The 23,333-nt window shown below is 52.9% G+C and overlaps 1 protein-coding gene across 1 annotated transcript; it reads left to right on the top strand.

Moving 5' to 3' along the window:
* The first annotated feature begins 381 nt into the window (after window positions 1-381).
* SDC3 (syndecan 3) lies at window positions 382-22,836 on the top strand. Its single transcript, XM_042834660.1, has 5 exons — window positions 382-444; window positions 15,091-15,208; window positions 15,627-16,222; window positions 17,680-17,950; window positions 18,232-22,836. Exons 1-5 carry the CDS (start codon window positions 382-384, stop codon window positions 18,396-18,398), a joined length of 1,215 nt encoding a protein of 404 aa, XP_042690594.1. The 3' UTR covers window positions 18,399-22,836.
* The last annotated feature ends 497 nt before the right edge of the window (window positions 22,837-23,333 follow it).

Below are 23,333 nucleotides of genomic sequence, written 5' to 3'. Positions count from 1 at the left end.
TCGCCCCTACATCCGATTACCCGAGTTTCCCCGATCTTCCCCACTCCTCCCCTCCCTACCCCCGGCTTCCTTCCCCCGTAGCGCCGCATCCTCCCCATCGCCCCTCACTCTCCCTCCCACCCCCGGGGTAACCCCAGTCCGACACCCCCTTATCCTCCCCTACACCCCCCTCCACCCCCCTTCTCCCCCCAGCTCCGATCACATCACAGCGGTGTGCGGGGCCGTAGCGGGGCGGGGCGGTTTCCGCACACGGGCGGAGCGGGGAAGCGGGGCCGGGCGCTTCCAGCGGGGCGGCGGTGCGGGGAGGGGACGGGGAGGGCGGCGGCAACAAAGGCCGTTCCCCGCCCCCGCGAGCTGCTGAGCCGTCCTTGCGGCACGAAGATGCCCGCGGAGCTGCGGGGCCTCGCGGTGCTGCTGCTGCTGCTCAGCGCCCGCGCAGCGCTGGTGAGTGCGGGGCCACGGCGGGGTGCGGCGCCGGGGGTGGGTGGGGGTCGGCAGCGAGCGGCGGTTGGGGGCCTCCGGGGGGGGGGGGGGTCGAGGCTGCGGGGAATGGCGTTTGAAGGTCACGGGGAAACGCCTTCGGGAGAAGCCGGCGGGGTTGGGGTGTTGGCCGCCCCGGGGGCGCTTTTGGCAGGGGAAGATTTGGGCGTCGGGTCCGGCACGGGATGGAGCGGGTCCTGGGGCGGTGCTGCGTGCGGCGGCTCCCGCACGCGGCTCTCACTGTGCTCGGCTCAGCGGAGCATCAGCGTGGGAAGCCCCTTCCTCTTCCCTTCCACTCCCTTCCACTCCCTTCCCTTTCCCTTCCCGTCCCTTCCTTTCTCTTCCCTTTCCCTACCTTTCCCCTTCCCCTTTTAGAGGAAAAAGTCCCCATTTCTGGCTGCCCGCCAGTGTGCAACCTGCTGGATTTAATAGCGCCGAGCTTGCCTCACTCCTATGGGGTTTCTCTTTTCTGGCACCTCCCTTCCTGCAGCCCAACTACTGGGGATGCTCCAAGGTTCGGATGCTTTGGTGGGTTTGGGAAGCCCCAGGGTTGCAGATGCTTTGGTGACGCTCCAGGATCAGGGATGCTCCAATGGGTTTGGAGATGCTCCAGGGATGCTCCGGGAATGCTCAGGGTTTGGAGATGCTTTGGTGATGCTCCAGCCTTGGTGATGCTCCAGGAGTGCTCTGAGCACAGAGATGCTCCGGGGCTGCAGATGCTCCGCGTGGCTCTCACAGTGGTGGCTGCATCTCTCCAGAGCAGCAGATACAAAGTGCCTGTTTCTGAGGGGGCTGCTGAGCTCTCACTGAAAGCACCCTGAGGTGTGCGATGTGCGAGCAGCCCAGCCCTGTGCACGCTGTGGGTGATGCAGCCAGCAGCCTTTATTCAGCTGAATGTTGCATTTTTGCCATTCGTTTGGGGCGGATGGGGACCGGCTGGCAGCTCGCTCCATCCCTCCTTGTTGGGACCACTTGAAGCCCTTCATTTCTCTTTCTTCTCCATCTGGGGATCTTTAGTTGGTGGGTGGCAACGCAGCCGTTTGCTGAGGAACAGAGACAGGAGGGCTGAGGGGAAGTGAATGTGAGGATTGGGATGATGGGCTGTGGGGTTCATTGGGGGTTCACTGGGGACCAGGAGGGGCGCGAGGTCTCGCTCTGCTGCTCTTTGCCATCACTGCTATGTTGTTCGGTTGTGTTGGACAAAGTCTCCACTTTTCTCCTCTTCTTGGAGGCTGCAGGATGAGGGCAATGCCTGGAAACAGCCCCGTGTGCGACGGTTTCAGAGGGGTGCGATAAGGATTGGGGACCCCCACCGCCTCATGCATGGGGACGTGGTGACACTGCACCAATGTTGAATCCCCCCGCTGATGTGACTGGGGCTGAGGAAGGCAGCGCTGAGAACTCCTGGGCCATCCCTGCCCACCCCCTCCTTACAGCATTGCTTTGGGCTGAGGTTGAGGTCTGGAACCCTTTGCTGGGCTTATGGAGCGGGGAATGAGCTCAACCCCATAACAGGCACCTGAGAATCCAAAAGTGGTTCTGGGAGCCGGGGAGAAGGGAAGATGGAAGATGGAAGGAGGGCAGGGAAGGGGATGAGCTTCCACCCTGGGTCAGTGATGGGGTCCCGACCACGGAGCGTGGGGTGGCTCTGTGCTGGGGCTGCCAGCCCGGTGCTGTGGGATTTTCCCTTTTTGAGGTCTGCAGAGATCTGAATGGCGTGGCACGCAGTGAGCGTGTGAGGTCTCAGCTTGACTCCTGGGGGGGAGGAGGGGATTTGAACGGCTTCTGCATGTTGGCATCTGCAGGGAAAGCAGAGGTGGGAGGCAGGGAGCAGGGTGGAACAGAGGGCTTTTTGTGGCCGTGCAGAGATCTCCCTCAGTTAATTAATGTGACATTTATGCCGAGCTCCTCGTAAAAAGCCGAAAGGGGCAAAAGCCTTTTGTGGGGTGGGATGGGATCTGAGGGGTTGGGGCTGCGCCGGGCAAAGGGCAGAAAGGGCAGCAGCAGGGGGTCACCGCTCTGAGCACCAAGTTTGGGTTTGGATTTGGGAAGAAATGGGTCTGAGTGGGGGGGGCACAGGGATGCGCTTTTGGGGAACGCGTGGAGCAGGAGGACAGCATCAGTTGGGGTGAGCAGTGTTACCCCATGGCAATGCCACCCAGTGCCTCCCTGCCCACATTCAGCATCACGATGTGAGCCCTGAGCTGGGAAGTTGGGCCGTGTTTACATCCCCACAATGTGAAACATCTCCCTCCCTCCCTCCCCACAGCTTGGCTGCTGCTCAAAGTGCTCGTTTTCGGATAAAAATAACAGTGGAGATCTCAGGGCTGCCGCTTCTTTCCTGGAGAAGCGAAGGTTGCACTGCTGAGAAATGGGGGGAAATGCTCCGTTTGCAGAAGGATGCTCGGGGCGTGTGGCCCCAGTGCAGTTTTGCCTCCCAGGGTTGGGGCAGTGCTGAGCGGAACTTGCTGGCGAGAGAGTTTATGAGCCAAAAAATGCTGTTTTCTGGAGGAGGAAGAGGAGGGGGGGAGGCAGAGCTGTTCCATGAGCCGCATTGGTCGGGTGGAATAACTGCTGCAAAGTGCTGAGAGGGACGTGCTGCCCCTGCACGCTGTTTGCCGACACGAGCATCCCTTGGAAACACCAGGAATACACCCAAGAGCTGCGATTTTTGGGGAAAAGAGAGTGGGAGTTGTGGTCAAATATGGACTTCTACATAAAATCTGTGTTGTTGTTTTTTTTTTTTTAAGTTGAGAAATTTATGACTTTCTTTTTTCTCCCTTCTTTTGGAGGCTTTTTGGCAGATCGCACCACGCAGCCTTTGATTTTCCTTCTCCCTCTCGTGCTGCCCGTGCGTTTGCCAAAGGAATGGTGAGAGGATGGGGCTGCGGTGACACCAGAGGTGACAGTTTGGGGGGAGGGAGGACGGCGCTCGGCCCGCTCTGAAGCCCTGGCCCCGTCCCAATGGAAAAAGGCAGAGCTGCCAGGTATTTGTTGATGAAATGGGGTGATTCTGTGCAGCTCTGGCTGTGCTTTCAGCTGGGTCTGGCAGAGAGCGGGGTTCCCTTTTTTGGAGTTGCAGCAAGCTGGGCCGTACAGCAGAGGGACCTGAGCTGGGTCGGGTGGCTTTGGAGGATGTGTTGGCACTGGGTTGATGGTGGGGCACTTTCTTCCCTGCTCACTCGGGGCCGTCTGGGGCTTTGGGGAATGCCTGTGTGTCGTGCAGTGGCCCCACAGCTGCCACTGGTGTTGCTGGTTCCTCTTCCTCTCCCTCTTCTGGTTGGGGTAGTAGGGGAGATGCTCCTCCTCATCCCTAGTATGGCTGTCAAGGGGCTGTGGCATGAAGAACCCCCTCCATTTGTATCCATGAGTGCTAATTAGGCTCTAATCAGCCCCACTTCACTGCCAAAGGTCACAGGACGTCAGCATCCCACTGAGGACCACGTGTGCTGGAGATGCTGAGACTTGCACTGTGCCACCCGGCTGCCTCTGCTCTCAGCCCAGCCCATGTAATTGCTTGCTTTGTTTTATTCTGGCACGAAAAGGAGCTGTTTCTCCCCATTTATCAGCAGACAGCAGGTTTGGATAGTTAGCAGCCCAGCAGGCCTCAATTAGGCTGTGGAGTGGGGCTGCAGAGGTGCAAGCAGGCCAGCCATTGGGGTGTCCCCATGGCACTGCATTGTCCCAGTGGATGGAGGTGTCTCCAGCACTGCCCTGGTTGGGGACAATTCCCCGTGCAGCCATCAGTGGGGCAATGGCTTGAGTGCTGAGTACTGTAGAATCATTAAGTTTGGAGCTGTAACTGGGGCAATTCAGTCAGTCCCTCCCCCCCTCTTTACCTTCAATTCAGGGCTAAACACTTTTATTCCTGCTCTCCAAGCATCCTTCTCAGGCTTTTAAGGCCACATACAGGACCCTGCAGAAGGAATCCCGAATATCCCTGCGCTGTTGCCCTTAAAGCTGCCACCCTCACGCCCCAGAGATGCTCGTGCAGAGGTGGGTGCTCCCCAAGTCCTGGTGTGGAGCACCCCCAGGGATGCTTTGATTTCCAGGAGGAGGAGGAGGGAGGTGAAGGCACTCAGTGCCATAGAGGAAGGAGCTGAAGGGAACCCATCAGCCGTGCCAGGGGCATAAAACATTTATAGCCCTCGAAAATCACCAAGGAAATGTCTGTCTCAGTTAAAATAGCAGGAGCAATTAGAGGGGGATCAAAAAAAAGCCCAAACACAGGGTTTGTGTGTAATTCCAGCGTACAGCTCAGCTCTTCTCCAAGCATTTCTCATCCTCTGCTGGGGCTGCAGCCTCCTGTCCTGCAGAGCAGGGTGACGTCCAGGCCCAGCTCACTGGGCAGAAACGTCTCCTCCCTAGGGCAGTGCGAGGGGTGGGTGAAGCTCTGGGGCTGCTCCCTCAGCATCTCAGTGCTTGGCATTGTGCTCACCCACTCCTGGCATTGCTCTGCCTCCGTTTCCCTCCTGCCCTGACAGCTCCTGGGCTGTGAGGGGCTGCAGGTGTGGGGGATGCTGGGGTGTTGGTTGGAGTGAGCACGGGGGGCTGTGACTCAGCAGCAGCCTGCACCGGGGGTGCTGTGTCCAGCTCTCATGGGTATGGCATCCCTACGTGGGGTTGGGATCCCCATCACCTTATGGAGATGCTGTGCCCATCATCCTGCAAGGATGCTGGTACCCAACCCCACGTTGGGATGCTCATCCCCTGGGGGATGCTGGCCCTTTTGGCAATGTCCCGACCACCCTCTTGCAGAAAAAATAGATTTCTCTTTCTCGCTCCCCCACCCTCTTCTCTGCCCTCTCTGGTCACGACAGAGGAAAGCCAGAGAGCATGCTTCTCTTTCCTCTTGTGTCATCCTGCTGTGTTCTCAGCAGTTGGGCACTACAGAAACTGCTTCAGATGGAGAAAAGAGGCATCAAATGGGGGATGCCTCCTCTTGCATCTGCTGTTTGTTTCTCGCCTGCTTTCAGGGACTGTAACCGAGCTGATGGAGCTCTGAGTCGCTCCCTATGAGTAACGCGGGATGTGCCAGGAAGGGGAGCTGCCCATGGCACGGGAGCTGAGCGCCACCCCTACACGTGGCTTCATGGATGTAAATTCCAAAAGTAGGTCGTGGGCACGCTGGCATTGCAGGCGTTGTCCTACATATGTCAGTTGGGTAATTTATGGGGCTGGGCATCTCGCCTCGCTGCCCCAGGTGTGCTGAGCATCCCTGCCTGCACCGGGCATCAGCGTCAGTGCTTTTCTCCTATGGGGTTTCCTTCCTCCTAGTGACAGCGTGTCGGGGCAGACCGAGGCACCTCTGCATCCCTGTCCCTGGAAATGTTGCTTCCCCATCCTGTGGGGCCCCTTTAAACCAACACAGGGTCATCCCCATCCATCCTGAGTGGTCCGGGGTCCCTTGGAAACCTGCAGAAGGGGCTGTGAGCAGGTTTGGTTTTGGCAAGTGCAGTATCTTCCTCCCCATCCATCATCATTTCCATGACAACTCAGAGGAAGGAGGGCAGCAGCTCCTTCCTATGCGTGTGCAGCTTTTGAATGCCATGGTCTGCAGCTCGGGACAGCAGTCAGCAAAGCGCTGCCCTGGATGAATTATTGCTAATTAAACGCTGTAAGAAGGGCTGTTGGGAAAAGGGCCCTCCTCGTTGTCCAGCAGCATTTGGGGGAGCTGCAGTCTGGGTGGGGGATTCTGTGTTAATCTCTCAGTGGCAAAGCTGCACACGGCGGGCTTTGATGGAGTCCTGATTAATCATTATTAGGAGGTTCATTAGATGTGGCTCAGCACGAGAGGGGCAGCAGGGCTCCTACTGAGCTGCGACAGCTCTGGGATGAGGTGTGGGGCGGTTGTGACAGCGCTGCTCTCCCTCAGGAACCTCAGGAATGACTTTAAAAGCCACCGACATTGGGGTGGACAAAGATTTTCTCCTCGTCACCACATGCTCATGGAAATACACATTAATGGCAATTCCCATTTTGCTTTTGGGGTCTGTGGCTGTGAAAGGATTGGGGCTCAGAGCAGAGCACCCTGCACACGAGCCCTGGCTCTGTCACCCCATGCTGGAGGACTTTATCACCAGCAAACGGCCGCCTGCCCCCAGCCCAGCCCATCTCCTTCCTCCCACCACCTCCTGATCGCTTTCCAATTGCTTTCCTGATTGCAGCCATGCCCAGAAAATGAAATGACATTAAAAAAAAAAAAAAATGCATAATATACATGTCTATATTTTAAATCCCACAACCTCTCATTGTGGCCGTTCGTGGTTTCAGTTCTGCTGTGGTTTCCACACAGCATGCGCCGACCCCACAAGCATTGCAGCCCCTCTCGGGGTAGAACTCAGGGTAGAACGCCGCACCGCGCAGCCCCAGGGCTGTGTTTCCCCATCCCCTGTGCACGTTTCCACCCAGATTCTCCTCCTGCCGGCAGTGCTGAGGTCATTTCGGTCTCCCCGGCGGCGCCAGCGAACAATCGCTCATTGTGCTCCGCGCTCCGTCCTGGGAAAAGGAAGAGGGTGTGAGGCGGTGGAACACCGCAGCACGGGGACGGGTGGGCTGCTGGCTGCCTGCCCCCACCCCTCTGCTCTGAGCTGGCCTCGGGGCCCTCGGCTCGCTCCCGGCCCCGCGGTGGGGTTATGGGATGTCGGCCACGCGGATGCTCTCCGCCCGCATCTCCGCGTTAGGACCGGCGCAGTGCAGCACGTGGCAGTGCATTGTGCATCACCCCAAATCCCCCATAAGGAGACATACACCCTCAGGAAACTTCCCCGTGGCTTTTTTTTCTTGCATTGTTGCCCTGGGAGAGGATTCACCCCATGCCCTTCTTCCTCAGATTAGGGCTCCTGCTGGTTTGTGTCTCGGTGCCATCCCTCTGCTTGGGATCTCCCTGCCCCCTGTGGTTTTCCCCTCTGGGAGATGAGGCCCTGGACCTCTCCTTGTCCGTGCTGGGCAGGATTAGGCTCCTGAGCCATCTGCTGCCTGCCTCACCACATCCCACGCTGGAGACAGGAACGGCAGGGATGGCGTGGCAGGACGGGTGCCACTACTTGGGTTGGGCACATTGGTGCTGATGGGAACAGAGAGAGAGAACATCCTCTGGGCGTCTCTCACCCGCGTTTAATGAAGCGTCAGCTCAGACCTGTGTGCTGCATCTGGGAATGAGATGGAGAATGGGGGCACCTCCCAATGGGGAGCCCTAGATAGATGCTTCGGACTGGGGACCACCCTGGGGTGGCACATTGGTGTGTTTCAGGCTGTAAATCCCTGTAATGCCACCAGGCTGGGACTGCCAGCAACACCCACATCACCTGGGGGCCAGCGGGCACCGGAGGTTCACCGTGGGGAGGCTCGAGCCTGAGCTGCAGCAGCAATCGGCTTAAGGGAGATAAAGGCACAGGCAGGAGGGGGAGAGGGAGGTGGTGTGGTCTGGGTGTGAAATGAGCGGTTTGGAGTCTTGGCATTAGGTTCTGGGGGACTCCTGTGTGACACCAGGCAGGTCACCCAGGGGCTGCCTTGTCACCATTGCCCTAATGAGGACAAGGCTGGACTAATGGATGATGATGGATGCCAGCATCGAAAGACATCATTTTTTGGGAGTGGGGAGAGCAGTCTGGGAAGGGGATCACAGCATTTTTTTCCTCTTCAGGTCAAGTCTGGCTATGGAGTCCCTGCTCCTACAACTGGAAAAATTCATGTTAGAGCAATGGGCTGGCCAGGAACGTTGGGATGTGCTGGGATAGGAGGGATGCAGGAGGCTGGAGATGCTGAGGGCCAGATAGGGTCAGCGCGCAGCTGATCCTGGTCCAACCTTGGGTTGATTGCTCTGATTGCACTAATTTCCAGGGAATTTGTTAGGAAATCATCCATACCACCTCTCTGCTCCATCCCCACTGTGAGCCCTGTGGACACCCCTGCTCTGGTAGTGGGCACGACGAGCATCCTTTGAGCATCCAAACATTTTCTGTAGCATCCCCATCACGCTGCAAACCCAGCATGTATGGGAGGAAGGGAACTCATTCATTCCCTGGTGTTGAGCCAAACTGTACCAAGTCCAACCACAACCTCGCTTTAATTCTGCAAGTGTGCTTCCCCCATCCCTGTGTTTTCTGCACCCTCCTGCAACGCGTCCCTGGGGTTCCACGAGCTGCAACAAATCCCAGAGGTTAATGATGTAAGGTGCCAAAAATAGCGCCTTTATCTATGAGTATGTGTCCTTGTGCATTTTTATGGAAGCAAGCAGAAAGGGGAGCTGGGAGAACCACAAAGCCTGGACTGTGTGCTGTGATCCTGCATGGGCGCTGGGCTGTGCTTTGGGGTGCACAGCCTGATGCCTGGGGATGTCCGTTGCTCACATGCGTGCCTTTGGTATAATTTCAGCAAAGCCTTCCCAGGTAAATCCTCCATTTATTACACCATAAAACCCACCAAATACACAGGGCTGGGGCTTTGTGCCCTCCCCCATGGCACGCACAATCTGCCAGGAGCTGCGGGTAATCCCCTGCTCCAGCCTTAATCCCACTCTGTCCCTCGCTGAACTGCCCATGGCTGTGAGCACGGGGTGCTCCCACGTTTGCTTTCCAAGAAGCCCCAGGGAGGATGAGAGCAGCACCAAAGGGATTCAAGATCCACAGGTGTGTGGTGCAAACCCATGGGGTCTGAGCACCCCACCCACAAGGAACCCCAACAGCATGGGCTGAAGGTCTGTCTGTAGGTTGGTTGCTTGGTTTTCTTGGTGCTTTTTTCCTCCCATTTTGGGCTCTGTTGCACCAACACACCCAGTTTGTGACTTTTCGTCCCACGAGAACAGGCTGTGTGCAATGAGGGTGTGCTCCCAGTTGGCTGCAGGTTTGCCTCAGTTTCCTTTCCCTTTCTGTCTGGAGATCAGTGAGTTGGGGAAGGCCATGCCTCTTCTCAGAGGTATCTCTCAGGAACTGAGTGCTGCTTGGGTGCTGCTGTGACCATGGATGGTGGAGATAGATAATGGAAACTGCACTGCTCCCCAGGAATATCCGTAAGCAACGCCATCTCAGCCTCATGAGCATCCCAGCTGGGTGAACTGCTCTGATGGTGCAGAGCCAACACGTAAAGCCTCTCCCAGAGGTTCAGGGCTGGGGCTATGCTAGGAAACGTTGCCTTGAGGATGCTGTGCTCCATCTCTCCAGCACAGCATTGAAAAGCTGCCATCCTGTTTAGCGTATCAACCATAATTATTGTTGGAAAGGAAGAATGGAAACGGTTTGTTTAGTTACATTTCATTAAAAGAACTTCATCTGGGGGCAGGAAACAATGAGGCTTAGGCTGTATAAATATTTGAACAGTGCTTTCCAGCAACATAACCCCTTGGTGTGTGCATGTGTGCACGCACGTGCCTACAGCCCAGGTCAGATGCACATGGATGGGTAACTTGAAACGTTTCCCATTACGTGCCAAAATGCTGAAAATCCCCCATTCCTGGTGGTGGCTCAGCCAGAGCTTTGGTTGGTTTTGTCCATTGGCAGAAGCTTTGCTCTTGTATAGGGCCTGACCCCTCCCACCCGTTTATTTTCTCAGTAAAATGAGCCCCGCGGGGCTGGAGGTGCTTCCTGGGCAAAGTAATCAGAGATGGCAGCGCTGGGATCAAGGCTCCACGCTCGGATGGGTTTGGGAGCTTTCCTTTCATCTGGAAACCCGAGCTCTCTTGGTGTGTGCAGACAGTGGGGTCCTGGGGGCTGCATTTCGGGTGGTCCCCACTGCTCCACGCTTCACTTCTGCAAAGTTTTGCTAAATGCTTGAGCTGCTCCATGCAGGGGAATGTCTTTTGCTTTCCCTTTAATTGCGTTTCTATTACTTTTTATTGCACATTGTGTTGCCGAAAACCATGATAGAGTGGGGAGCACGGCTGAATGGTGCTATTGGAAGCAGATTGATTGCATTTGCAAACAAATAGTTGCAACAGATAGAGCTCAGGGTAGGCAAATATCACCTAAGTCCCAGTGTGGACTAGGGAGAAGAAATGTCTTTTTTTCTCTTTCTCAAATTCAGGTGCTCCAGCATATATGAATGCACGCATGCATGTATTTGCTTTTCAGGAGTTAACCCTCCCATCCAACTGCATCCCCACTGCAACATCTCCCAAACCACAGCAGTGAATCAGTGCATGCCCCTGGGAGCACCCAACCCAATATTCAGGTCGGCTAAACAAGGCGTGGTGCCCCATCCCTGGAGACATGCCCAAGGCCAGACTGGATGGGGCCCTGGGCAACCTGGTCTGGGAGGGGTGGGGAGCAGCCTATAGCAGGGATTGGAACTGGATAATCATAAAGGTTCTTTCCAACCTAAGAAGTGGGGGAAAAGAGATAAAGTCCTATTTTCCAGCTCTTTGGAAGGTTGAATCTCAGCTGGGAGAGCGAGCTCTGAAATGCTCCTTTGTGGAAGGTGAGAAAAGCTCAAGACGGTTTTGCACATTAAGCTGCAATAGGATTACGGAGCCGAGCAAATTAAATCAATTCTGGGCTGGGTGGGGAAGTCCTGCATGGTTTGTTTAAGCTGCTGGGTTGTCTCTGAGGTGCAGAACCACCCATCCACAGAATGGCTGGTGTCTGAGGTGACCCCATCCATTGGGTGATTGGCACTTGGGGTGATCCTGTCTGCCGTGTGGTTGGCATTTAGGGTGACCCTATTCATGGAGGTGTTGGCACTTGCATTGACCCCATCCCTATGGAGCATTCTTATCTGCCTGATGCAGTCCCATTCACTGGGCTCATTTGTACCTCTTCAGCGGGTGTTCTGCATGCAGCAGGAGGTGGTACTGTGTTTGGGGGTTTGTTGTTGTGTCTTTTCCCCACCATCTCCCTGGAGGGAGAAAGCAGAGCATGCTGGGAGAGGAGGTGTTAGCAACAATTGATGTCAGGAGGTTTGCTATTTTTCATGCCAGCTCTGGCTCTGGGATATTTTATTATGTTGTGGGGTAAGATCTGGCAGTAATCCACTGAAGCATGGGAACAAAGGATGATACTGGAAGCCGGTGATCCCGAGGAGGAGGAGAATGCAGACAGATGTGCTAAGAAACGTGTGGATGCAGTACCTGGGGACTTGGTGTAGTGGGCAATATTGGTGATAGGTGGACAGATGAAATTAGAGGTCTTCTCCAACCTGAATGATTCTATGACTCCAAGAGCTGTGATTGGTCTGGGATTGAGGCGGTGAGGATGCAGCCTTCCCATGTGCAGGAAGAGCATTTCCCACCAGCATCCTGCACCCTCAGAATCCAGCACTGCCTTTTGGCCATCCTACTTGGCTTTGCTATGGACACCTCCAGCTCAAGCAGCCTCCACGGTCGCTGCCATCAGTCCTGCTGTCAGGAGCAGCTTGCTGACACATTTATTTTTAACTCAGCCTTGGACCAAAGCGTGGAAATGCAGCAGTTTCGTAGTGGGAAAAGAATTGTGGAGTCTTTAAGGTTCAGAAACAATGTTTTCGTTCCAACTTTATGTGCAAGTTAATATTATTTCAACTGTTTATAGTATCACTAAATCATGTGCTGGAATGAGTTATTAAGGTTTTATATAGAAAACACCAGAAAGGTGCTCTCAAGGACTGATAGACTGAAAATATCCCCTGGAAAATATCAGAGAAATGATCAACACTGTTCCTGTGGTCTGTTCTCAGTTTAACGTGTTGAGGTAATGGCATTCAGCCACAGACAGATTGCTGACCTGCATGCAGGGTTGTGTCCATTTGAGCTTTCCAATGCTGCTGGCTTTGGCATGCTCCCTGGATGCCCCGGCTGTGGGGTCCCAGTGGGGCACACAGAATTCTGTTTCCCAACTGGGGTCCCCATGTCCTTTCCCTGTGACCTCATTGGGAAAGGAATTTCGGAGCTGTTAGGGGTGGGTGTGCCCAAGGAAATCTCCCATTGCCTGCACACTCAGTGGATGCTGCGTCGCCATGGAGGAGGCGGTTTCCATGGCAACCGTTGCCATGCCGATGGCTACCAGAGAAGGACCTGAGAGCATCCTAGGGAGGTTTGCCAGCCTCTCCCTGATGCTGAGGATGGATTTATAAGGCACCCTTCCTCCCAGCGTGCAAGGCAGACGTTTGGCAGCAGGACAGTGTCCAGAGATGTGCAGGGCTGTGCGGGAGGTGGCAGGACACGTTAGTTCCTTGGTTTCCCAGCAAACAACCCATGCTGCTGTGCTGGGCATCTCAGTGGGACCCTCTTCCCAATCAGTACATTTTTTTTCTTTGTAAAATGATGTCACCTATCTTGATAAAAGGGGGAGGAGAGGGAAGGATGGGGCACCTGCTGTGCTGGGACATAGATGCACATGGACAGCACAGAGGAACTGAAGCCTCTCTAATCTCCGGCTCAGCTCTGACAGGGCTGGGCCAAAGGGCCTGAGCTCTCTCTCACTTTCCAAGGCTCTTAGTGCAGAACTTGGCTGTGATTTCTGCTGCTGCAGCCCCTTGGCTGTGGTTCCCAGCCAGTCCTGCCAAGCCAAGTGTGGAGGCATCAAGGGGACAGTAGGTCGGTGTCATCACGTGTCCACGGGAGTTTCAGGCAGCTGGAAGTAAATTGGCCATTGCCTTTGCCACTGGGAGCAGGAAGACACGTGCCCTGGCATGGCACAGATGCAGCTCATCCTGAGGCAAAGGAGTAATTAGTCCCCATCACTGCTGAGTCTAACTGGGCTCAGCCCCACTGAGCGATGGAATCGGCTGTGGTGCTCTTTGTGTAGCTTGGTATTGATGCCCATGTGCACCAATCTCCATCATCTCTGGGACTTTCCCAGTGATTCATCACCATGGGACCACCAGGACCAAGCCCTGCTTGCAAACTGCACTGAGAACTGCCCAAGTTGCTTTGATTGAATCTACTTCCTTGCTCAGCTGAATTTTGTTCTTTGCAATGAGGCAGGCACACACTACATATTCCCATTCACATCTCTGCAGTGCTCCAACATCTTTTGGGCAAAATGCATCCAGGGCACACAATGGCTCAGCCAAGACTCCATCCATGGGATGGATGGGTGGATGGATGGATGGATGGCGGGATGGATGGATGGCGGGATGGATGGATGGTGGGATGGATGGATGGGTGGATGGATGGATGGTGGGATGGATGGATGGGTGGATGGGCACATGCTGGGCCTGTCCTCCTGATTTTTCATTTCCCCATCCAAGCACTGGGAACTGATGGCTGGAGCTGCCTCATCTGGTTCCAATTTAACAGAGAAATGAGCTCGGCAGAGCCGGGCCATGTGGCTCCCATTACAGAGAGGCTGTGCAGGTCAAGCAGAGAGAATACGACCTCTGGGGAGCTCAGCAGGTTACCCAGCAGGGCCAAGGGGTGGGCTGGGGTGTGCCTGTGTTATGGGCTCCTGGTTTCCTGGTGAGCCTCAGTACTATTAGCATAAAAAGTTGCTAAGGTCTAGGATTAAGTGACAGCCTTAGTCTCTTAGCAGGCTTTTAACAGAAGACAGATGCAAGTTTCTGGGCATCCCTGTCTTCTTTGGAAGGCTTTAAAGTCTGGCCATGCTATACCCAACAAGCACAGGATTCAGAAGGCAAATAAAAGCAGCTCCAAATGTTTCTTCTCCCGGCTCTCAGACCTTGCAATTGAGACATCATTCATTTAGCAATGTCATTTTCACTCATCCTTTGTTTATCATTCTTTTCTGTTTTTTTACCCTCTCCTCACCAGAAGCTGGAGCTCGAGGCTGTACAGATCAGTGCAATGAATATGAAATCTCTTGAGCTCATCTTGCTATCACCAACTGGGTATACCTTGATTTCCAAGGAGGGAAATGAGGGGTGAGGAGGCAGCAGGAGCCTGACCAGCAGGCTTGTCCCGCACTGAACCACTTTAACATTTCAAAACTCATTTCTATTTCAATCTGGAATAGAAACAAAGAAACCGAAAGCTGTTACCGAGAGGTACAATCCCATAATAGCAAAGGGGGCCCTTCCACCCCTTCGCTTTAAGTGCGAGCACCAACCTGGCTTCTTACATCTTGAAACATCTGATGCTATCTTACAGATCAAAGCCTCCTTGTTTGGGTTGTAATGAAGTGTCAAACTGTTTCCTTGCAACACAAACAAGAGACACTTTGATCTGCAAACAAGATGCTTAAGAGCGCTATGAGCGAGGGCCCTTCAAGTTTTAGCAGCGCCATGGAGCAGCGGAACATTTGAAGTTTGACGTCGTGTCGTACTGTCACTTCGCGGGTTGTGGCAGCTGATAGCGTGCATTAATGCCAGAAATCACGTGAAAATCGTCTAAAAGCAAACAATAGCTGGAGAACTAAAACAAGATTTTTTCTAACACTTTCCAAAAACAATTAGTTCAGTTTTTTCCCTTTTGCAGAGGGCTCTTTCCTCAGGAAAGGTTATCAGAGTCAATGTGCACTTTCCACAGAATGTCACCTTGCCTTAAAGATTTGAATTATTTGAGGGGGGGGGGAGGGGGAGGAAGAGGGGGGGGGGAAGCGGTTTGGAGCAGCTCGACTGGAGAGCACTGCCTGCAGTCCCCTCCCTTGGTGCTCTGTTGGTTGCTCTCCTCATCCCATCCATTTAACCCCATCCTGCGGTGCCCATTGCAGTTGGTTAACGCAGCTCCTTGCTTGGCTGCAGGCTCAGCGCTGGCGCAATGAGAACTATGAGAGGCCAGTGGACCTGGAGGGCTCCGGGGACGATGATCCCTTCGGGGATGATGAACTGGATGACATCTACTCAGGCTCCGGCTCAGGCTGTGAGTAGCTGCAGGGCTCCCAGGGGAAGGCATGGGGTCATGGGGTGGGGTTTGGTGGGACTGAAGCTGTGGGACGGGGGTTGTGGATTGCTCTGTGCCCATCTCCCCAGCAGCCCTCCTGTTCCCTCACAGCCAAAAGCAAAGGGAACAGTACCAAGTCTGGGCTCAAGTGCTTCCACTTCCCTCTTTGGTCTCTGGCCCTACCAGGCAGGATTAGCCCTTTTCTAACAGCCTGTACTGGTGTTTTAAAGGTTGACCTGAGAGAGGGGCTCTGGCTAATACCTCAAAATCTGCATCCCTTGTCTTCTGCTGAACCCACGACTGCTCTGTGCTTTCTGATTTTCGGGTGTGAGGCCACATGGCCAGCAAGTCCCGGAAAATGCCCACTTCATCCTCTGCTCTTCTCTCACTCTTCCAGATTTTGAGCAGGAGTCGGGGTTGGAGACAGCAGTCAGCCTCACCGCGGACACATCCATCCCTCTGCCCACCACAGTGGCCATGCTGCCCGTCACCTTGGTGCAGCCCGTGGCAACTCCCTTTGAGCTGTTCCCCACGGAGGACACATCCCCTGAGCAAACAACCAGCGTCTTGTATATCCCCAAGATAACAGAAACACCAGTGATCCCCGGCTGGAAAACAACCACCACCAGTCCCACTGCCAGTGACTCTCCCAGCACCACAGCCACCACCACCACGGCTGCCACCACCACCACAACCACCACCACCATCAGCACCACCGTGGCCACCGCCAAGCCCACCACGACCCAGAGGTTCCTGCCTCCCTTTGTCACCAAGGCAGCCACCACTCAGGCCACCACCCTGGAGACGCCCACCACCTCCATCCCCGAAACCAGTGTGCTGACAGAGGTGACCACATCACGGCTTGTCCCCTCCAGCACAGCCAAGCCGAGATCCCTGCCAAAGCCAACCACCTCCAGGACTGCAGAACCCACGGAAAAAAGCACTGCCTTGCCTTCCAGTCCCACCACGCTGCCACCCACAGAAGCCCCCCAGGTAGGAGGCAGGAGCCCTTCTCACCTGCTGAAGGGCTCATGGACTATGGGTGAAGCCAGGAGATGGCAATGAGGAGCTTTTAGAGTGGCTGAATCCCGAGCCAGCCATTCAGGTTGGGCTCTTCCCAGCTCTGCAGAGAGCAGAATGTTTTGTGGGATGGAGAGGGGAGATGGAAGGGTGGGGGCACAGAATCATAGAATCATTATGGTTGGAAAATCTCTCTTAGATCACCAAGTCCAACCTCAACCCATCCCCACCATGCCTACTAACCATGTCCCTCATTGCCACATCTCCACACTTCTTCAGCATCTCCAGGAGTTGTGACTCCACCGCTTCTCTGGATAACCTGTTCCAATGCATCATCACTCTTTCAGAGAAGAAATTCTTCCTAATATCCAACCTGAACCTTCACTATCCAGCACCTTCACTACCTAGAGCACAGGGATGGGGTTGATAATGCAAATGCCCCAGAGCTTCTTCCCCAAGCAATAGGAGGGCAGTTTGTGGGCAGAAATGGGCTTTCCCCTGGGTTCAGTTGCTGAGCTCACTGTCCTGCAGCCCGGCTCACAGCCTGGAACTGGCAGACCCAGCCACTCTGCAGTTCCCGCTTGAGCACTTGCAGCCCATCGGGATTCTAGGGTGGGGGATTTAATCCACTGCTCCGTCTCTCATTCAGAGCCCCTAAGGGGCCTTTTGAAAACCGCTTTGACTGAAAGGTGGAGTGATTTGTCTAAACAAGTCCCTCTTTTCCCGGTATGTATATATGTGCGTAGCGCTCCGGGCTCCTGCTGACCTTCAATTAATCTCTGTCACAAATCCACGTGCTTGTGGAAGCAGTGAGCCATGCTCTGTGCCAGGGGCTCTGTGACATGGAGAGGTTTCCGTCTCATCTGCCCTGGTTTCATCCCCAAACTGCTTATTGCTCATCCCCATTTGTAGTGGACTGAGGGAGCCATTTGTCCCACAAAAGAGATGTTCTGGGGGAGCTTTGCTTAGGGATGCTCTGTGGGATCAGCTCAGCATGCAGCAGGGTGAGGAGGCAGGTCAGGATGGACTTGTCCCCAAGGATGCTGTGAGTGTGGGGATGTGTAAGAGGCAATGTATAGATAAGGATTGGGCTGGAGGACAGCAGGGTGATGGGACCCTCCTTAGATCTCCATATGAGGCCAGAGGTGGGAGCTTGTGTGTTTCAAGAGCACCTGGATGGGGACTGGACAGAATGGTCCTGCTTGGCTAAAGAGACCTTAGCTTTTAGGTGACAGTCACGATGTGGGGTTGTACTGCTCTCTGCAATACAGCCATCCACTTTGGTGACACAGGGAAGGGACACTCCAACATTAACCCTCATGTTCCCCACCATGGTATCACACGCCCTTCCTCCAGCCACACTGGTGCTGCTGGAGACACAAACCACCTGTAAGTCCTTGTTCCCTGCTCCACCTTGTCCTTTCCTCCAGGTGGAGCCAGGGGAGTTGACGACGGTCCTCGATAGTGACCTGGAAGTCCCAACCAGTAATGGCCCCAGCGGGGACTTCGAGATCCAGGAGGAGGAGGAAACAACTCGTCCTGAGCTGAGCAATGAGGTGGTGGCAGTGGTGACACCACCAGCAGCACCAGGGCTGGGCAAGAATGCGGAGCCGGGGCTCATCGACAACACGATAGAGTCGGGCAGCTCAGCTGCTCAGCTCCCCCAGAAGAACATCCTGGAGAGGAAGGAAGTGTTGATAGGTGAGAGAGGAGCACATGGGTTGGTGGGAGGATGGAGGGCTTGGCCTTCAGCAAGGTGCTGGGGTGGTGCTGGGGCACACAACTTCACCCGTCCCAATAGATGGGTCCTGTCTATCCTTCGCAGTAACCAGCACACTGTTGCAGCTCCTCGAATCACACAGATTGCACGAGGCCACCACCCTCACGTTCAGTTTTAAGCATGAATTCAGCTCATAAAGCAAAGAAACAAGCGGAACCCAGCCCAATTCCCCTCCTGACAGCTCTGCTGCTTTCTGTTCCAGCTGTGATCGTCGGCGGTGTGGTGGGAGCCCTCTTTGCTGCCTTCCTTGTCATGCTGCTCATCTACCGGATGAAGAAGAAGGACGAGGGCAGCTATACATTGGAGGAACCCAAACAAGCCAACGTGACCTACCAGAAGCCGGACAAGCAGGAGGAGTTCTATGCGTAGGACAAGAGCCTGGCATGCCTCACCTCCCTGCTCCTGCTCCAAACTCTCCCTCCTCTCCTCCATCCCGTCTCTTTATCTCTCTTCTCTTTTGGATCAGACTGTGAATTTAAAAAGCAAAAAAACCAGACAAACAAAAAAACACAAAAGGAGAAACCGTACCTTTGGCGCGAGGAGATGCCACGTTGCGGATGGCGGATGGAGCTCACGGGGCTTTTCCCACCTCCTGGTGGACTCTGGGATCCGGACACCTTGTACCAGCCCTAGGGTTTGGATTTATCTTCTTTTTTTTTTTTTTTTTTCCTATTGGAAAGAAAGGAGGCTTTTTTTTTCTCTATTTCTTTTTTTTTTTTTTCCTCATTTTTATTTTTTGAATGGAGCTGGTTACTTTGCGGGAATTCCTTTTTGCTCCTAGCTTCTGTTTGAAAAGAGGATGTAACTCTCAGATATGCTTTGAACCTTGAAAAAGCACAAGGGGCTGGAATACCTGGTGCCCTGGGATTTGCTCTTGGAATGAGGGAACAAAACCAAACAAAACCACGGCCTTCCCATCTGGAGAATTCATGGAGCACCAACAAGCCGTGTTTGGGTTCCTCATGTGGATCCACTCTGGCCACCAGCACCCTTTGCTGCATCGCTGTGCACAGCCAGAGACCCGATGTCCCTAGAACCCATGTGGTGTTGGCGTGGTGTGGAGCAGGGCCTGTGCTTTTGCTGGGTTTTCACTGTGACCAATAAAGCTCAGCTTGCGCAGCCCCTCTGGCAGCACTGATTTTCAAATGGTGTGGAATGGCCCTTCGTGGGGAGCTGGCATGGGGTGGGAGTGCAAACTTGTTTGGCTGGGGTGGTGTCCTGGAGCTCAGCAAGGGAAGAAAGGAGAAACGAGAGGCACTAAATGACAGGAGTCAAGCAGGGGGACCCAATGACAGGAACACAGAGCTGTTTGAGGGCGTCTTGGAGCAGAGTAGATCATCTGCATGGCTTTGGTGAGCCCCAGTGCTGAGCATTTCTATTCCTTTTGTTGAATTTTAATTCCCGTGGGGATCAGCTCAGGGCAGCCCACAAGCAAAGAGCCCAGGAGCTGTTGTCAACCACGCAATGCTCTCCCTTCTGTCTGTCCTCAACATGCAGAGCCCAACCATGCCTTCGAGAAGGGCTGAATCTTGGAGTGAGCTCCCTGCACAGAAAAGTCAATTAGATATTTCAATTAGTTGGCTTTAAATTAGCTGAAGCACTGCTTGCCGTGCAGCTGAGGATCTTTGTTTTAACAGTGGCTGTGATCTCAGCAGTGTCCTGTGGAGATGTTGGCTTTGCTCTTAGAGCAGTTTAAACAGGAGAACAACACAAATATCACTTTGTCCAACTTTGCTGCACCACGAATTGACCTGCATGGGCACAGTAACACTTTGTCCCCTCCAGGACGTGAGTGCATACAGGGATTTATCACCCTGCTGGAGGCTGTAAGACAGCAGAGCTCCTTTTTGTGTTGGGAATTTGAGAGTCTGAATGCATGTGTGAATATATATATATATACACACATATATATATATATATACACACACCCACATACATATACAGTTTGATAAACATACATATAATGTGAAATAAAATCCCTGTTAATCGTCATTGCACTGCATACAGCGGCTGAGCTGGGCCTGGTGGTTGTGAAGAGCTGAGGTTTGCACATCAGCATTCGGTCCCTGAGCTCACTGATGGTCTTATTCCACCATAAGGAGCACAGCCCAGCTGTAACAATCCCAATTTTAGAGATGTCAGCCTCAAAATAGTCGTTGTTTTTGTTCTCTGTGTTCAGAGAAGGCTGTTCTGCTGGCTGCCTTGAATGGGATGCTGAAGGTGCTGGGGTACGTGTGTGCATTTGTGCAGCCATTCTGAATTCTGTCATTATGAGGATGAGGATGCTCTGAATGTGACCACGTGGTTGAGGAAGGCTGGTGTTGGCCCCAAGGGCCGCTTCCAAGCTGCTCAAAGAGCTGCTTAATGGCTTTGTGTTTCTGCTCCCAAAGGCCCCCGGCTGTTGGTGCACGGCAGAAATGGAACCTCCATGGTAGCACGAGTTGGATATGGCAGGCATCCAGGCCACCCAAAATCACTGTCTTTTGGAATAACGTGGACTTAATCTTTTGAGCTTACATTAAGGGAAAAAAAGTCAACCCTTCCAGCTTAATCTTTTAAATGCTGCTTTTCTTAGCTGCTTCCCTAATCTTCTTCATTCCATTTTTTTCCCCTCTAATAGTCTGAACTTCTATAATACAATTTTTTATTCACTCAAGCTTAACCTCGGTTCGCTCAGCTGGTGTTAAGTTGTAATCCTGGCACTTAAATCCGTGACAGTTCCAGAAGTGAGGAAGGCTGGCAGCAGGGAGAGGAGCTGGGCAGATCTTCCTCATACAGCCATTAAAAGCAGGAGATCACAGGCCAAAAGGAAGGTGAAGCCAATTAAATGCATAATTAGAATTGACCAGGCTTCGTCCTCATCTCCTACATGGTTGCTCAGAAACTGCAGAGATGTGGTCACAAGGAGGGCTCCTCTGGGGGTGGAGATGAGTCTGGGTGGGATGGAGCTGACCATGAGGAAGGTTCAGCTCCAAAGAAATGCAGACGCCATCAGTTCAGTGTCATGGGAAAGGACAAAAACCAACGGTGTTCTGAGGATGTGAGCAGCCCCATTGGTGTAGAAAGGCTTTTCCTTCTGCTTCCCCATGCCTTTGATGGAAGAGCCTTTGCTGTGCATGCCTCTGTATTTTAGGAGAGCAACGGGACAGAGTTGCCATCAGCCAGTGCCAAGATTCAGCCAGGCTGGGTTTTTCATGGCTGGGATTGGGTCACCCCTTTCCTCTGAAATCTTTCATTTCAGACCTTTCAAGAATAAGCAGCAGGGCTTGACACAAATTTCCCATTCCCTCCCCATTTTGCCCATTGGGTGGCAAAATCCCCCCTCTTCGCTCCATGCAAACCTTGGCTCCTGCTCCCAAGAGTTATCTGACCTCTACCAAGAGCCACCAGCACAGAGGCTATAATGGGAGCAAACCCATCACCGAGCAAACAGATGGATTCTTGTGTTCCTTTCCTCTTTGTAGTTACAACCACATCTGGGTTTGGAGCTTTCCATGGGGCGCTGCCAGCTCCCAGAGCGACGCTGACAATTCACAACTGAAATTTTCACTCAAGGCGGTGGGGATGTCTGTGGCATGTGTGTATGTATGTATATATATGTGTATGTAATTAATATATATGTATATATGTATATACGTGTGTGTGCAACGCATGCACGCGTACACAGCTTCAATGCAAACTGCGCCTAACAGGGAAGGGCTGCTGGGGGCTCCTTCCTTCACCACGGCTATGGGAGCAAGGAGCTGGTCCTGCCTCCCCAGCTTCCCCAAGGCTGAGGCAAGGAGCCCTGCTGCCTCCTGCCCCTTTCCATGGCTGGAGCTGAAACAGAGCCCAAAACCCACGATGAGACCCCCAAACCCACGTGGCTCTGCTTCCCCCCGCGTACTGTGCCTGCAGCTCCACGGCCGTACCCACACTCCGTCCCTATAGAGAAGTCTCAGTCTGGAGTTACCAGATCTTTTTTTTTTTTTAAATATATATAATTATTATTATTATTATTATTATTTTCTTAAAATTCACCCTAGGAGACGCCCATGCAATGCCCAGATTTATCCCCCCCACCTCGCAAACAGCTCCATCACTGCATTTCCAAAGACCTCAGGGGTACCAGCGACCCTCTGGGTGTTGAGCACCCCCTGGTCTAAGTCATAAATGTACAGCTGACAATCAAAACTGACAGAAATGCTGACTTTAGAAATAAATGTATCCATTGCAGTTTGATAGAACTTTTTAAAATCACATGCTTGTCTCTCACGAGTGCTCACCACCAGGATAAATCACCACCCATTGGTCCTTCTGTAAATAAACATGAAACATCCTTGTATAAATTAAAAAGAAAAAAAGAAAAAAAAAATAATTTAAGAAAATCCACTGATATATGTCCAAAAAATTATCCCTTTCCAGAAGATTTAAATAATTTAAAGAAAAAGGAAAACCCAATGATGTGTGAGCTCCACTTCACGTTTTCTCTGGAGCTGATTTAAATTCCCAATAGGAGAACAAAAACTCTTTAAGGGTAGAAGGAACTACGAGTGTTTTACCTTACAATAAACATGGGAGGGGAAAAGAAAAATGCATGTAAATATTTTTAATAGGAAACATATCTTAAACAGAACCTTTTTTTGTATGTACATAACTCTTCTAGAGTTTAGTACTTAAATTGCTTCATAGTGTCTGTTTAAAAAATGAAAAATAAAATAAAATGTTTGTTAATTGTTTTTGTTCTTACTCAATGGCCAAAACTTTAAAAATAATAATAAAAAAAAAAGACTATAAAAAATAATCTTTGCCAATGGATCTAGCACTGTAATGGTACTGTCTATTTTTTTTAATTATTTCTGTGCTGTGCCCATTTATAAAAGGAAAAAAAATAAAAATAAAGTCATTTAAACATTGTCTGCCCAGGGCTTCGCCTGCTTTCTTGCTGCCACAGGTTTTGGCCATGCCAGTGTGAGATGCAAGGGGAGAAGATGTCACTTTTTGGGGTGTGGTAGTGGCAGGTGAGGGATGGAAGCTAATTAATGGTCTCCATGGCAATGCCATAGAGCTGCTGATGAGCCACACCACCCTGATGCGTGTGACCAGGGTGCAGAGAGGTGTGGGCCACCATGTCCCCATATGGACTCGATGATCTCTGAAGGGTTGGATCTTCCAACCCCTGCAATTCTGTGATTCTGTGATGCTCAAGTGTTGCCACGTCCACACGTGTCTCCAGCACGTGGCTGGGCACTGGGCACTGCTCAGTAACTGTGAGTAACTCATTATAAATCTCCACGATGACTGGAGAGTCCAAAATTAATGCCT

Source organism: Centrocercus urophasianus, unplaced genomic scaffold (assembly GCF_019232065.1).
Source record: "Centrocercus urophasianus isolate 14NV4802_14NV808 unplaced genomic scaffold, USGS_Curo_1.0 seq_48, whole genome shotgun sequence".
Lineage (NCBI taxonomy): Eukaryota > Metazoa > Chordata > Aves > Galliformes > Phasianidae > Centrocercus > Centrocercus urophasianus.
Note: the sequence above shows the minus strand (reverse complement) of the source record. Positions and strands in the feature narration are given on the sequence as shown.

Bases quoted from the DNA above. Each gene is read 5' to 3' on its own strand.
- SDC3 (XM_042834660.1), top strand. From the start codon at position 382: ATGCCCGCGGAGCTGCGGGGCCTCGCGGTGCTGCTGCTGCTGCTCAGC. The intron at 445-15,090 runs GTGAGTGCGGGG...GCTTGGCTGCAG, and splicing joins TCAGCGCCCGCGCAGCGCTG to GCTCAGCGCTGGCGCAATGA. The intron at 15,209-15,626 runs GTGAGTAGCTGC...TCACTCTTCCAG, and splicing joins CTCAGGCTCCGGCTCAGGCT to ATTTTGAGCAGGAGTCGGGG.